This window comes from Dreissena polymorpha, chromosome 14 (assembly GCF_020536995.1).
Source record: "Dreissena polymorpha isolate Duluth1 chromosome 14, UMN_Dpol_1.0, whole genome shotgun sequence".
NCBI classification, from domain to species: Eukaryota; Metazoa; Mollusca; class Bivalvia; order Myida; family Dreissenidae; genus Dreissena; species Dreissena polymorpha.
This window is the reverse complement of record NC_068368.1, coordinates 63,657,989-63,675,302: the sequence shown is the minus strand read 5'-3', so window position 1 is coordinate 63,675,302 and position 17,314 is coordinate 63,657,989. Positions and strand designations below refer to the sequence as shown.

The window sequence follows — 17,314 nt, the reverse complement described above, 5'->3', positions numbered from 1 at the left end:
GGATATCCTCTAGAGTATTGACGTCTCAGGGCAGGTAACCCAGTTGTCAGTATATCATCTAAGGTATTGATGTCTCAAGGTAGGTAACCCAGTGGTCAGGATATCCTCAAGAGTATTGACATCTCAGGGTAGGTAACCCAGTTGTCAGGATATCCTCTACAGTATTGATGTCTCAAGGTAGGTAACCCAGTTGTCAGGATATCCTGTAGAGTATTGACATCTCAGGGTAGGTAACCCAGCTGGTCGGATATCCTCTACAGTATTGACGTCTCAAGGTAGGTAACCCAGTTGTCAGGATATCCTCTAGAGTATTGACATCTCAGGGTAGGTAACCCAGTTGTCAGGATATCCTCTACAGTATTGATGTCTCAAGGTATGTAACCCAGTTGTCAGGATATCCTCTACAGTATTGACCTTTCAGGGTAGGTAACCCAGTTGTCGGGATATCCTCTACAGTATTGATGTCTCAGCGTAGGTAACCCAGTTGTCAGGATATCCTCTACAGTTTTGACATCTCAGGGTAGGAAACCCAGTTGTCAGGATATCCTCTACAGTATTGACGTCTCAGGGTAGGTAACCCAGTTGTCAGGATATCCTCTACAGTATTGACGTCTCAGGGTAGGTAACCCAGTTGTCAGGATATCCTCTACAGTATTGACGTCTCAGGGTAAGTTACCCAGTTGTCAGGATATCATCTACAGTATTAATGTCTCAAGGTATGTAGTCCAGTTGTCAGGATATCCTCTAGAGTATTGAAGTCTCAGGGCAGGTAACCCAGTTGTCTCTTGAATATTAAAGTTCTCTTTCTTCATTTGACTGTTTTGTACCCTATTTTACTTGTATTAATTGTTTCTATGCTGCTGACTTTCATGCCATATCAGCAACAAAGTAATAAGCGTTTATTTCGCTCTTTATCTCGACTTAACTTGCTGCAAACTTTCTTAGCAGGAGCTGAAATTTTGTGACCCGCTAAGAAATTTTGCAGCAAGTAAAGTCAATTTATAGAGCAAAAATTAATGTGATTTTAACACTTATCACTCTCTTTCCGATATGGCTTGAGAGTGTGCGGGATTATTACAATTAATAAAAGTAATAAAGTGTTTAAAACAGCGAAAAATGCCAGTCTAGGCATAGAAGTTTCCATCTTGTTTGTCACATGATTACCCCGTCTGTGAGTGCCTTTGTGAAAAAAGAGCATCTTTCTTATCCCAGCTAGTGAACTGTACACCAGATCAAACTTAAGTGGTTATATCTCAACTTATGTTCATCTATATTAACTTGGACATAAGGATTAGCATGGAATGTCCTGATCCTTATATCAGATCTTTCCATTCCAAATGCTGGGTGTGCCATGGAAACAGACTAATAAATGTCTCTTTAGTGGAAAGATTTTGATTCAACCGATGAAATTGATTAAAAGCTTATAGGGTAAAAGTTGAGCAAATGATGACAATAAAAGTTCAAGGTAGTTGTGGATGGGGTGCATACGTAGTTTTGTCAGAGCAGTAAGAACAGAAGACACACAACAATATTTTATACACTTTTCAGTTAGGAAAGAAATATACACTGATAAATGATATCAAAGTAAAAAATACTTTTCGGTCACTAATACGTGCTCATTGGTTGTTTTCTTGCAATCGATTGAGTCTAGTTCTCAGAAAACTTGGCTTAATGCATGTGCATAAAGTGTTGTCCCAGATGAGCCAATGCAGTCCACACCAGGCTAATCAGGGATGACACTTTTTGCTTTAATGGAATTTTTTGTTTATAGGAAGTCTTTTCTGTACAACAATCCAGTCTAGGCGGGAATCGTTGTCCCTTGTTTTTCTGTGAAGACTGCACAGGCTTGTTGGGGGTGACATTTTATGCACATGCATAAAGCACAGTTTTCCTAGAATGAAACTTGTTTATTTGCACTGTTTTGTTTGAGCCCACTCAAGATCATATTTAAAGAATATCAATATGACAAATTATTTGTGGTTTCCAATAAAGGCATTGTCTTGGAATTTTGTATTCAGTCGATATTGTTTATTTGCCTTGTTTTGTCCCAGCCCACTCATGATCATCACTCAGAAGATAACCAGCCTGGCATTCAGTGTCCATGATGGTCGTCATGGCAACAAGGACAAACTGTCTGACCTCCAGAAGAGATATATGATCAGGTGCGTACATGGGAATTTCTTGGATAATGTTTGTAGAATAACAAAAACGTCCTGATAACAGCAAATATATTAAACTTATTGGTGAATGTAAATCAATTATATTTTTTTGTTGAATTTTTATTTAATATGGTTATCAACAAGGGTGCGCAATGTGTTTTATACAGATATTTTTACCATCCTTCAAGTCAATTTTTCAGCTCTTCTTGTCTGCAGAGAAATGCAAAATTAATTTAAGACAACTAGTTTGTCATGAAAAAAGCAGCTCATATCATACTCAAATATTTTGATAAATTTAACAGCAAAATCAATAGATTAAAATGAGTCAATTCTATACAATGGCTATATAATGTATAAAGCTATTTATTATTTGTATAATCTTTTGTCCTTATCAAAAGTGCACGAAAATTATGCTGCATTAGGGTTTTACCTAGGAGGGCATAGGGGAATTGCCAGGTTAATTCAGAAAGGACATTTTAATTGGTAGTTGATAACAAAAATTGTGCAAAAAGAAGGATTTTGGGGAGAGGGAAGTAAGGCAAAGTAATGTCAGTTTTGTTAATTTTTTTTACAACTACACATGTTTAAACATACTCATAAGCACAGTTGCAAAAACGCAGACAATGATTGACCCTGATTTGGCAGACATCTGGTAGAATATGTTTTTTTACGAAAAAAGGTCGTGGTTTAACCCTTTCCCACTCAGAAGCAAAGTGAAAATGGCTATGTGCAAGCACCATAAAACCTGAACAGCCTGCGAGTCACTCGCCATCTGCTCAGGTTTGATGATGTTTTATGCTCATTATGATCAGTATCTTAGGGTTGGAAATGAAGCCTTTAAAACTTGAATTTAGTAAGAAAGGTCTTTAATTAAATGTTACTTTCTAGCAACTACACATGCATTAAATACGAATCTAAGTGGTAAAGGTTTAAATATTATGCATGTACAATAGTGCTTCATGCCTCATTCACATGGAAAGCAAGCTGTATCATTTGCTAAAAACTTTGCAGTGGGTCAAAAATTGCAATCATGTAACTTTTGTTTGCTGTGTATTTCAGTCGACCACCAAGTCTCCTTGAGTACCTCAGCTACCTGTTCTACTTCCAAGGGGTTCTGGTCGGGCCGATTTCCTTTTATGCCGACTACCAGGCTTTCATTGAGGGAACTTATGTGTCCTCAAAACATTTACAAAACGGAAGTGTAAGTGGCATTGTGTGACATCATTTAAGTCTGTTTGGAAATTTTCTACGTATCTTATGTTTATCTTTTTATGTCCCCCAGTCTATACTGGGGGACATATTGTTTTTGGCCTGTATGTTTGTTTGTTGGTTTGTTTGTTTGCGTCAAACTTTAACATTGGCCATAACTTTTGCATAAGGTCAAATATATGGAGGGGGGTACATAGTGTTTCACAAACACATCTTGTTTATATATAAACCAGAACAGCGTGAAAGTAATTCGCAGTCTGTTCATGTTTAATGCTGTTTGCTGTTCATCAGTATCTTAGGTTTGGAAAGAAGCCTTTAAAACTTGAACCACATAAGAAAGATCTTAAATTTGATTTGATTTTCTAGGGAACTACAAATGGGTGAAAGTGCATATCTGTTTGAAAGAGGGTTAAGTTAAAGCCTCGTGCTACAAGTACTTCTATAACATAAAACTGAGTCACAAACCTCACCAACCTAAAACAAAACAAGAGCTGTGTTTGCTAAATTGCTGTGTATTGCGCCGCTTTGAAGCCCCATATGATTGACCTTTGACCGTGAAGGATGACCTTGACCTTTCACCACTCAAAATGTGCAGCTCCATGAGATACACATGCATGCCAAATATCAAGTTGCTATCTTCAATATTGCAAAAGTTATGAGCAAAGTTATAGTTTTGTGACAGACACACACATACAATGACAGACAGACAGACAGACCAAAAACAATATACCCCCAATCATTCCATCCTGGGTGCATAAAAAAGCATTTGAAATTTATAAAATAATAACAGTTTGGTAATTATTAATTGTAAATGTGATCCCAGGTGAAGCCTCTTGGGTAAATTAAGTAAGTACACTATGTTGGTACTGAAAGTACATTTTAGTATATAATCAATTAAAACCATTTCAGTAAAATAAATGTCATTTACTTTCATTAGAACTGATGCGCTTCAAAATGTTGTTCATAATTTTTGTTTGTCTGGGGCTACAAGTTATTTTGTCTTATTTTCGGAATGTTTTTGACTTCTCACAATTATTACTAAGCAGATTTCATCTGACACCGTAACAAGAGTCGTGCCATGTAAAAATGGTTATTAAGCCATATGTGGCCAGCATAGCTCCAGATGAGCCTGCGCATCCTTGCAGTCTGGTCAGGATCTAATCTGTCCGCTAATAAAACCACAAAACCTTGCATGACTTTATTCTGACAGCTTAGCCCCAGACTTTACACTGTGGATGCGCAGGTTGGCCTTGAGCCACTTACTGCACAAGACCCATGTTTCAAGAGCTCATATTTCAATGCATTCTTGCACTTACTGCACAAGACCCATGTTTCAAGAGCTCATATTTCAATGCATTCTTGTACTTACTGCACAAGACCCATGTTTCAAGAGCTCATATTTCAATGCATTCTTGCACTTACTGCACAAGACCCATGTTTCAAGAGCTCATATTTCAATGCATTCTTTCACTTACTGCACAAGACCCATGTTTCAAGAGCTCATATTTCAATGCATTCTTGCACTTACTGCACAAGACCCATGTTTCAAGAGCTCATATTTCAATGCATTCTTGCACTTACTGCACAAGACCCATGTTTCAAGAGCTCATATTTCAATGCATTCTTGCACTTACTGCACAAGACCCATGTTTCAAGAGCTCATATTTCAATGCATTCTTGTACTTACTGCACAAGACCCATGTTTCAAGAGCTCATATTTCAATGCATTCTTGCACTTACTGCACAAGACCCATGTTTCAAGAGCTCATATTTCAATGCATTCTTGCACTTACTGCACAAGACCCATGTTTCAAGAGCTCATATTTCAATGCATTCTTGCACTTACTGCACAAGACCCATGTTTCAAGGGCTCATATTTCAATGCATTCTTGCACTTACTGCACAAGACCCATGTTTCAAGAGCTCATATTTCAATGCATTCTTGCACTTACTGCACAAGACCCATGTTTCAAGGGCTCATATTTCAATGCATTCTTGCACTTACTGCACAAGACCCATGTTTCAAGAGCTCATATTTCAATGCATTCTTGCACTTACTGCACAATACCCATGTTTCAAGAGCTCATATTTCAATGCATCTTGCACTTACTGCACAAGACCCATGTTTCAAGGGCTCATATTTCAATGCATTCTTGCACTTACTGCACAAGACCCATGTTTCAAGAGCTCATATTTCAATGCATTCTTGCACTTACTGCACAAGACCCATGTTTCAAGAGCTCATATTTCAATGCATTTTTGCACTTACTGCACAAGACCCATGTTTCAAGGGCTCATATTTCAATGCATTCTTGCACTTACTGCACAAGACCCATGTTTCAAGAGCTCATATTTCAATGCATTCTTGCACTTACTGCACAAGACCCATGTTTCAAGAGCTCATATTTCAATGCATTCTTGCACTTACTGCACAAGACCCATGTTTCAAGAGCTCATATTTCAATGCATTCTTGCACTTACTGCACAAGACCCATGTTTCAAGAGCTCATATTTCAATGCATTCTTGTCAGAGTCATCAGTGCTACTTGGCTGTAGAATGTTAATTGAATGACAGTGTTACATGATTATGTCTTTTAAGTGTTACTGATTTGTGTTGCTGTCAGTGATTTTGTTTGTAAAGAAATTATAACCTCTTACAGGCTGTTTCCCAATGGCAAAAAGTAATTTTTTTTCGCACAAATCCCACCAAAATTTCTATAAAAAAATGCCTTTATTGAGTATATCATTCAGTGAAATAATTCAGAGGCACTTCATAATATAAATGTTAAAATGCAGTTAAACATGCACTTATAATAAACAAATCGAAAACTGTTATTTATAATCATATTAATGTTTTGTGTTTCCCAATTTCATGATTTATCACACTTTTTTCCCAATCAAAAAGGCACAGGCTGTAAAGTATAAGCAAAAAAGTAATCACCAACTGTTTTTCAAATTGAGAAAGAAGATAAAATTTAAAAAAATAAAATGTAGGAGTCATTCTATTGATCGGTCTGTTTGTTCACATAACATTTTATATTGCAAGCTACTTCCCCATTGCTCAAGTAATTGAATATAAAAAAAAATTGTCATCAATGTGACTTGTAGATCTGTATGACTTTTGCAAACTCCAGTGATCCACAGATTCCTGGGTTATTTCCCCTTGAACATAACTGACAAAGCAGTACTGGGGTATTAGTGACGTTTGTTGCTAGGCAAAAGTTCAGTTCTATTATATCATTTCTTTTATCAAATTTCTGTTATCGACATGCATTATTTTCAGGACAATAATAACAAATACAGAATGAATGGGCGACCCTCACCATTTGTAAGTAGTTTACACAAGTCATGAATGTGTTCAACAAGTTAATATCACATATAGTTGTTTAACAAGGAATGTTTTGAAAACATAATAATTCAATATATTTGATTGATCAGTCAATTAAGCCATGATGTTTGATTTTTGGTGATTACACATTCCCATTTTTTTCCAATTTTTCATGACTTCATAGATGTCCACCCAACAGGTGTCTACTAAAGGTTAATGTCCACCCAACAGGTGTCTACTAAAGGTTAATGTCCACCCAACAGGTGTCTACTAAAGGTTAATGTCCACCCAACAGGTGTCTACTAAAGGTTAATGTCCACCCAACAGGTGTCTACTAAAGGTTAATGTCCACCCAACAGGTGTCTACTAAAGGTTAATGTCCAACCAACAGGTGTCTACTAAAGGTTAATGTCCAACCAACATGTGTCTACTCTAGGTTATTGTCCACCCAACAGGTGTCTACTCTAGGTTATTGTCCACCCAACAGGTGTCTACTCTAGGTTTTTGTCCATCCAACAGGTGTCTACTCTAGGTTATTGTCCACCCAAGATTGTCTACTCTAGGTTATTGTCCACCCAAGAGGTGTCTACTCTAGGTTATTGTCCAACCAACAGTTGTCTACTCTAGGTTAATGTCCACCCAACAGGTATCTACTCTAGGTTATTGTCCACCCAACAGGTGTCTACTCTAGGTTATTGTCCACCCTACAGGTGTCTACTCTAGGTAATTGTCCACTCTACAGGTGTCTACTCTAGGTTAATGTCCACCCAACGGTTGTCTACTCTAGGTTATTGTCCACCCAACAGGTGTCTTCTCTATGTTATTGTCCACCCTACAGGTGTCTACTCTAGGTAATTGTCCACCCAACAGTTGTCTACTCTAGGTAATTGTCTACCCAACGGTTGTCTACTCTAGGTTATTGTCCACCCAATGGTTGTCTACTCTAGGTTATTGTCCACCCAACAGGTGTCTACTCTAGGTTATTGTCCACCCTACAGGTGTCTACTCTAGGTTATTGTCCACCAAACAGGTGTCTACTCTTGGTTATATTAATCTCCTTTTCATAAAACATAAACTTACTTTGATGCTATTTAGTAAAGTTCTTTTATTTTACCAAATTCTGCAAGAATGTTTTATGCCCCCAAAATAAAAAAAGGGTTAATGGGGGGGGGGGCAGATATAGGGTAAATAATCTGTGGCTAGTATACTATATTTATGTTTGTTTGGATTCTTGTCAATTTCATCATTTTTTACAGCATTGTTTTCAAATAACTTGATGAAACGTCTTGAGAATGTGTGTCATTGGCAAGACTCAGACTTTTAGGTCCAGAGTGGAGGTCACACAAAATTTAAACATACTTATTTTAGCTTGATTGCATCAAAAGTCTGAGGCTTTCGAGTCTGTTTCTCATGTAGAACCAGTACTTGGTGTTTGTGGGGTTGATCATGAGCAGGCTTCCACAGTGAGACCTCTTGATTGCTTGGTGGACACCTTATTAATAATACCATGATAACCTTTATTACATGTAGAGTTAAGGTCATATTTGAAGTGCAAATATTAGATTTAAGTAATAGATCCTGCCTGCAGCATAATTTTGTTAGGCATGCACAAACTTTTCAATATTAATTGTTTAGCATGGTATGATGTAACAGTCTGATCTGGTAGCGGCATCTGTAGCCTATGGATATGTCTCTAGTTTTGCATTTGTGTAATGTCTGACTCTTAATCAGAAAGTTATAGTTTTCTCAGATTTGTCATTATTAAAAGATGTACATGTTTAATTGGCTGCAATTATGTATTACTTTTTTTCTTCCTTAATTTTTTTTCCGCTTTTTGGACAGAAGGTTTTCTTTCGAATAAATTTGATACTAATATTTGAGGATGTAATTAAGTAGCCAAGCTTGATTGTTACCAAATTACTGTATGAATAGCAGAGTTAAATTGCTTTTATTTATCAGCTTCTTCCTTGAAATAGTTTGGGCTGTATTTGTTCGACGGGTTTCTTTTATTGTTCATCAAACATGATAATTGTTCTCTAAATTGCTTTCAAACCAATATGAGGCATAACTATTCTGCATGCAAATGTCAATAATCAAGAGCATTTTTTCCCTGCTGCCTGCAGAATGTTGGTTGCTGTGTTCAGATTGTGTATTGCACAAAACTGGAATCTGATTTAATTAATAAATATTCCCTTTGCTTGATTTATAAAATGTTGTTTGCAGTGTACAGATTGTGTATTGCAGATAACTGAAATCTGTTTTAATTAATAATAATTCCTTTTGCTTAATTTATAAAATGTTGTTTGCTGTGTACATATTGCGTATTGCAGATAACTGAACTCTGTTTTAATTGATAAATATTTCCTTTGCCTAACTTCTTACAGGATGTTGTCTGCTACAAACTGTGTGTAACTCTGTTTTGGATGGGCTTCCATTTCACTATCAAGCCTTTGTACCCTGAAATGATAAATGCAGGTGAGTTTCTGGACTAAACACTAGCATGTTAATGTTGAAATGATAAATGCAGGTAAGTTTATGGACTAAACACTAGCATGTTAATGTTGAAATGATAAATGCAGGTAAGTTTAGGGACTAAACACTGACATGCTCACATTGACATGATAAATGCAGGTGAGTTAAGGGACTAAACACTAGCATGCTCAAGTTGAAATACCATTTGGAGATTGATTATGAATGTTCAGACCTCTCAAGTTTCACATACTGGCATTCAGAGATTAGGAGGCTATTCTGAGGTTCTCCAGGGCCCATATTTACCCACCCATTCTTAGACTTATGAATAAAGAATAGGCTTCGAACCAATAAAAATACATCCAGTATTTGAAAAAATAAAGATTACCACAGGTTATCATGTCATTTACTGAATGTTCTACAAGAAGAATTATGTAAATAGAGGTGGTAAATGTCCAGTTTAACTCAAAGCAGTTTAACTTAAGCAATTCTCGAATGTTCAAATTAAAAAAAATCTTAGTTTTTTTTACGCATGTGTTAGACTTGTGTGATGAATACTGTCCATGGCTACAATTTTATGACATAATTACCTATAATTAATATAACAGCACAATTATAATTTATTTTTATTTACTGACAAACATTTTTTGCATTTAATTTTCAGTTTTTCTTTAAAATGCTGAAAATGCAAATTTAATTGCAATATGGAAAAAATAACCTTTAGCTGGTCTTGATAAAACAGACTTAAGTTTTTTGGAGACATTGGATGCTGTCAGATATTGTGATGTCAAAAGATGACACTAAGTTCAGATACTCAGTTCTGATATCAAAATGCACTCAGAAATTGAATACACAATTCTGATGTTAATATGTTGCACTCAGAAGTTGAGATATTGGTATTCTGGGAAGTACTCAACAATCTCTGACAGTAATTAAGTAAACACATTTTATTATAAGACACATTTGTATTTTTCAAACAATGACTTTCCTAGCTATCTCATCCGCATCTTATTGCTCAGAAATGTATTTACCTCATGCTATTGTACCATATATTTATATTTTCTTCTTGATTCTTGATAAATGAATACAGGTCTAGTAAGCCAGTCTTGTCCGTCACTGAGTTCAATATGATTGCATTTCAGATCTTGCGTTCATCAGGTCACATGGTTTTCTCTATCGACTCTGGTACATGTGGATCTCCATGCTGTGTTGTCGGGCCAAGTACTACGTGGCCTTCTCATTGGGTATGTTCCAGCTATGATGTGATTGGGGACTTTTATGCCCCCGGATCGAATGATCTGGGGTATTTTGTTTTTGTCCTGTCTGTCATTCTGTGGAAAACTTTAACATGGGTCAAACTTTTGCAATAACTTTTGCAATATTGAAAATAGCAACTTGATATTTATCATGTGTTTATCATGGAGCTGCACATTTTGAGTGGTGAAAGGTCAAGGTAATCCTTCAAAGTCAAAGGTCAAATATATGGCTTCAAAGCGGAGAAATAGTGGGCATTGTGTTTCTGACAAACACATCTCTGGTTTAAGCCACTTTTTGGGAAAACTGGGCTAATTGCATGTGCGTAAAGTGTCGTAACACATTAGCCTGTGCAGTCCACATAATCAGGGACAACACTTTCCGCCTAAACTTTATTTTTGTTGTTGAAGATTCTTTTTAGAAGCGAAAAAATCCTGTTAATGAATAAAATTTATAATCAATAATTTGATCTCTATTTTCGTAAAAAAGATTTGTATGAAACTCATTTTGTTGCCAGGCGATGCTATCTGCAATGCATCGGGCCTGGGTTTCAATGGGTATGACAGGGATGGGAGACCACGATGGGACCTTGTCAGTAACGTACACATTCTCGGAATCGAGGTACCTCAGTGTTTTTTATGTGGGCAATTTTGTGGCCATTATTCCCAATGTCAAAAAGTACATATTTTCCACAAATGTCGGCCTGAAATTCCCAATTGAAGGTTTCAAAACAAAAAGAGTATTTTTCTTTTCTTATTTGTTACAGATGCAATATTTTGTTAATTTCTGAATGCGTTGAACCTTGGTGCATTTAACTTCGAAAAAACTTTTGTCAGCTTTTAAATACTTGCCAGCAAAACATAAAATACACCAATTTCCAAACTGTTTAGGCCGAGGAACCATTTCCAAAATGGTGAGAGAAAAAACACTGTACACAAATACATGCTCTTGTGCACCAACTGTACTCCACTCAACTATGTAGTGTGATTTAAAAAAATATCAACATGCACATTAACAGCACGGAATAAACCCTAATCTCTTAATCTGTAGGTTTGTCTTCTGGTTTATTTATGATTTGAAAAGCATTAAATATAATACAAATAATAATAATAGTATTTAATTACAACTCATAGGTAAATATTAGCGGTATTAATTTTGTAACTTTTTCTTGTCTACAAATAATCATTTTTAAATGTTTTGGGCAAGACAATTATGTCATTGTTTAACTTGTGACTGACACCAAATATAATGGTCATGAATATTGAGCAGCCAATTTATATCTGCTTTAGGGTCAATGGGGTATGAAACAAGAATGAAAAAAAGAAAAAGAGGCAGAATATCCCATCAGAATGCAGCATAAATGTGAACATGCCAAAAAGTTGTGATATTTCTGGGTGCCACTAGTTTCAAGACTTGCATTGGCAACTGAAATATTCAGATATAGAATTTGTATGAATTTAAGGAGCCAATTTAAATATGCGCTTCGGTCAAAAGGGTGTTATAAAATTTATTTTTCTTTAGGAGAAAATATTTATAGGAAAGGGTTAAAGGGGTGTAATAAAATTTATTTAAAAAAAAATATATTACAGTAAAACTGCGATAACTCAAGGAAGCACGGGACTGACCTTGATGCTCGAGTAATCGCAGGTTTCGAGTAATCCATGGTAATATTTGTTTTCATTGTCTCGGTTGATTATGCTTAACTCTGACTGCAAACGCTTTATTTACATATAAGACAGTGCTAGAGAAAGAAAAGGCTTTGTAAAAATCGCTTAAGGTTACAGTATAATAAACTAAACAATAAGGATGATCGTAAATTCATTCAATTTAATCAACATACATACAAAACACATTATATAATAAAAAATATTCAAGTATTGAATATTCAATGTAAATGTAGCATATTTACAATAGAACACAAGGTACGTACATGCACATGAACAATTATCTGATACGCTCTGTTATATACCATACAGTTTATCATAATTATTGATTGCTGGTTATTATTTAGTTATCATTAAAACTGTGTAGCTTTGATATGCATCTCAAAGGATGACAATTTGCAGTGTTTCTCAAACTGCGACTAACTTCACACCTAATTGAGCGTCTTTTGTCTGCTTAATTGCGCTGTTTTCACAACTTGAATATTTTTAGCACCGACCAGACGAGAAAGTGTCCTCGAATCATTGCTTGTTAATAAGTTATGAAATCCCTTTCAGGGACCGGCACACGTCCTCGAGTTATCGAAAATCGCATGTTTTAGTTATTGCGGGATTTTTTATATAGAAATTGAAGGAAAATGTTAATATGGACTTCCTTTAATGCTCGAGTTATCACCAGTTTTCGAGAAATCGCCAGCTCAAGTTATTGCAATTCTACTTTAATAGGAAAACAGTGTTTCAGTGAAAATGCCTGAACAAGTTTTGATCATCCAGGGTGCCACAAGTTTCAAGACGTACATTGACAACTGGAACATTCAGACGGCAGTGTGGCTCCGTGTCGTCTGCTATGATCGCATTCCCGCTCAGAAGAGATTCTTCACATTCTTCCTCAGCGCCATGTGGCATGGCTGTTACCCGGGTTACTACTTCACGTTTGTGTCAGGTGTTCCCATGTCTGAAGTGGCCAGAAAGGTTGGTCTCAGATCTTACTCTGCCATAGGCCACATAAGCCGAAGGCTACAAAATGAAACCTTTGGCTAACAAATTGTACAACTACCATAAAATAACCAAAATAAGTAGAATTTTTCCAATAGGATGTCAAATTTGGATGAAGAAAATTTTAAGCAAGGGAAAGCTCTGGTCTGTTTGCGTCATTTATTTATTACTAAGGTGAGTTAAGAGTCTTAAAAATTTAAATCATAGTTATTTGCTTTTTAATGTTAAAAGACAAACATTAAAAAGCCAGTGACTAACAGACTGTTATGAATTTTTAAAAGAGGTACCTGGTGCAGCATACTTCAATTGTATATGGTATGAAATATATAAATATACATGATAGTTTCATATACAGCCATTGATACACATTCACTGATATTCATTTTTTAAACTACTCAACTGACGCTCCCATTATAGGTGAACAAATGTTGTAACAAACTCTAATGGTTGTGATATGTATAATTTCATATTATAGATTGTTCCAGTAGAAGTTGTGATATTTATATTTAAACTTGTTCCAACTTAAAATAAATTCATGTTTGTCTTTAGACATTAAAAGGCGAATAGTTTCGAGGTAGCAAAGCATTTTTTTGTGTGAAGGTTTTCAAAAAAGTAGCATAATGCAGATATTTTTTTATTTCTGCATGTATTTTACCGAATGTTTGTCATTTTAGTAATTGATATCACTCCTGATATAAAATTTATTATATGTTGCAACCACAAAAGCATCACACAAAGACCCCTTTTTGTAGATTGAACACATTTATGTGTTATAATTCCATGTTAATATGCAAAAAATCTTAAACTGTCCTTTAAAAGTTTTTACAGTGTACAGGTTACATACCACAAAGTAGTGTCTATTTCTAAGCAGTACATTTTCTCTTGTGGTATAAAAGCATTTTGGCATTGGCTTATATGCTTTTTTGTTTTTTGAAACATCCTTTGTAAGTTTCTGTTGCATTTTTGCTTTTAGTTGAAAGATAAATTGTGGGGTGCATTTAATCTGGCACTGGGCTTTTCTGGAAATTTCACTGCTGAAACTCAAGAGACAAGACTCATTTACATAAAAATATTTATTTTAGTACACTTTTGGTTGGTATACATATTCAGCTTTAAAATGATATGACATTGCCCAATCGGAATTGAATGGGACCTAATGGACCCTAATGGGACCTAATGGAACCTAATGGGACCTATTTGAATTTGATATGAGCCTTGCTCTGGGGAAAGGTGCTTATGGATGTGCATAACGTGTTAACCAAGATTAGCCTGTGAAGTCCGCACAGGCTTATCAGGAGAGACACACTTGGAAAGTCTCGTCCGTGATAAACTTGCGTAGGCTCATTTGGCACTACACTTGATGTTCATGCATTAAGCCATGTTTTCCCTTAACAAGGCTCATTAAGTGTAATCTCACCAACATTTCTCTTAAAGGTTCGCCACAGGGTGAGGCCATACTTCCTGTCCAGTCGAGTGTCCCAGATGCTGTACAATGTAATTACATGGGTCTCCACCCACATTGCCATGTCCTATATCGTGGTTCCCTTTACCATTCTACACTGGGAACCAACCATTGTGTTCTACACATTGTAAGTAACATCTTCTCTGGTTAGTATATTAAATATCGCCTAAACGCAGGATTAATGATTTCCAATTCCCTTGAGCATAACTTACTTTGTAAGCAGACAGTCTCTGGTCTGAAATATTGTTCTACACGTTGTGAGTGCCGTTTTCTATGTGAAGTAGATTGAATACTGTAAAATCATTTTTATGACCCCCTTCGAAGAAGAGGGGGTATATTGTTTTTCTGGATGTCGGTCCGTCTGTCCGTAGACCATGCAGTTCGTTTCCGATCAATAACTCATCAATGGATTGACCGATTGGCTTGAAACTTCACAGTTGGATTTTTGAAAAGTAGATGACCCCTATTGAAATTCAGGTAACTAGGTCAAAGGTCACTTCACAATAAGTGTGAAAATCTTTTCCGATCAATAACTCGTCAACAAATTGACCGATTGGCTTGATACTTCCCATGCCCATTAGTTTTGGACTGTAGATGACCCCTTTTGAAATCTGGGTCACTAGGTTAAAGGTTAAGGTCACTGTCACAATAAGTGTGAAAATCATTTCTGATAAATAACCAGTCAACAAATTGACCGATTTATTTGATACTTCACATGTGCATTGGCCTTGCACAATAGATGACCCCTATTGAAATTGGGGTCACTAGTTCAAAGCCCAGAACTCTTGTTGTTTATGGGCATGACATTTTATGGTTAAGAAAATCCTGTTTTGTGGACGTGTATTTGTGTTTATTTCTGATTTTAGTAAAAATATGAAGGATTTGATGTTATTCTGTTAAATTTGTGGATCGCTCAACCCACTAAATCAATTTATGTAAAGTTCCAATGATTTGTGATGATTTTACATTATATTGGATATATCCTTAACATAAGACTTATAATTTCAGATTCAATTGAGCATCACTCACTTTGTAAGCAGATTGCATTCATTCCCTTGTCTTAATTCATCGTAATAGGAAACATATTGTGTACTTTTGACACTGCAATCATTTGGTAAAGACCTTGATACCACTTTTATCATGGGCCAGGGAAAGTCCTGGTTGAAATTACAGATATCATATTGGCCTTTGAAGCCATTTCTATCCTTCAAGTCAAGCAGTTTCATTTTTTTTCCCCGTAACTTCATAAAAATCATTTGAGCCTAGCTCTTGGAAAACCCGGCTTAATGCGGGTGCTTAAAGTGTCATCCCAGATGACACTGCGCAGTCAACATCAATAATGCGTATGCAGCTAAACAGCTACAACACCTTTGGCTTTTACAGAATTTAAAGACAGTCTCTTTTAAATAGAAATCCGGTCTAAGTGGAATGTGGCATTCCGGATAAGCCTGTGCAGACTGCACAAGCTAATCTTGGATGACACTTTGTGCATTATGACCAATTTTTCCAAAGTGAGGCTCATGTGTTTTATACATCAGTAATTTTTACAAGCCACCCAACTTGTTAACTGGTCCCCCGTTGAATATAGCCGTTGACTCCGTTGACTATAATATACAACAGGTACAGGCTAATGTATCGGCGATTTTGATTGGATAACGCGAAGAGCAATCGATAGCGATGTACATGACGTTACGTTACAATGTTATGGTTTGCGCGAGGGGTTTCCCAGATTATTTTTTAATCTCTCTATCATTCAGTTCATAACTAGAATAAATACAAAGATTCACATGCTCACAAATCAAGAATTTCCACTTTTAAGTAACTCGAGGATATAATATCATTTAGTATTCAAGCTTTATATGCATTATGAATCTTATTTGACTAGAATGAGCTTTTATTCTTACCTGTCAGCTGTCAAAAAGTTCTGGAAAATAAACCGGAAATGGTACACGGATTACTTCCCTTGATATGTTTCTATAAATAACCGGTCCAAAATTGGACCGGTAAAATTAGCTTGTACTGATCCCTATATAGAGAGTAGCGATAGATAAGGGGAGGTAACCAATCTACCCAACTTGTTCCTGTGATGGTTAGGTCAACACTATTTAATTGATGGAAATTATACTTTTTAGTGTGTTTTTTTCCTTAATTTTCATCCACTCTTCATATAACTACATGACAATATTTGTATGGTTTACACCTGATCCTAAAGACCACTATAGTGCAAGAACTTACAAATGAACAATATAACGGTGATAATTTTTGGTAAATATTTGTTTTCAGCAATACCTTCTGGTGTGTTCACCTCCTCTGTGGACTACTCTTCTTTATTGTGCCACAGATTCCAGCCTGCAAGAGCCAAGAAAAGGCAACCAGTCTACACCAGACACAACTAGACACCTCAAATTCTACAAAGTCATCAAATAAAAATAAAGCAGAGTGATATGTAATTTTAAGGTGACACATCAATTCACCATTTCTACAGATATACAAGTAGTAATCAAGATGCAGTTTTATAAAGTTATTTGGTTACAATCTTAGCCTATTTATTGAATTGTAGTTCAAACCCAAGATTAAAAAAAAATCATGATGGAATGTTTTTTTAGGGAAAATTTAACAACATTTTGCCAAAATTAATTAAGTGCCACATGTATTTGTGTTAAAATGGCATTAAGTAATTTGATTTTTTTATGAAAATACAGATTTATGCATGGACCCTAAGTATAAATTTCCCAAAATACAAATATTTGTGCTTGATGGTCTGATAGTCGAGATT

General features: G+C 35.9%; 1 protein-coding gene across 2 annotated transcripts in view; it reads left to right on the top strand.

The window, feature by feature from the left end:
- LOC127857748 (lysophospholipid acyltransferase 1-like) overlaps positions 1-16,981 on the top strand; it is a 35,694-nt gene extending 18,713 nt beyond the window's left edge. For both annotated transcript variants that reach the window (XM_052394404.1, XM_052394405.1), the window contains 9 exons: positions 2,052-2,162; positions 3,219-3,360; positions 6,652-6,696; positions 9,081-9,171; positions 10,308-10,409; positions 10,937-11,040; positions 12,855-13,052; positions 14,511-14,665; positions 16,822-16,981. In XM_052394404.1, the coding sequence (XP_052250364.1) occupies positions 2,052-2,162; positions 3,219-3,360; positions 6,652-6,696; positions 9,081-9,171; positions 10,308-10,409; positions 10,937-11,040; positions 12,855-13,052; positions 14,511-14,665; positions 16,822-16,981 (1,108 nt within the window). The remainder of the gene's footprint in view (positions 1-2,051; positions 2,163-3,218; positions 3,361-6,651; positions 6,697-9,080; positions 9,172-10,307; positions 10,410-10,936; positions 11,041-12,854; positions 13,053-14,510; positions 14,666-16,821) is intronic.
- Positions 16,982-17,314: the final 333 nt, after the last annotated feature.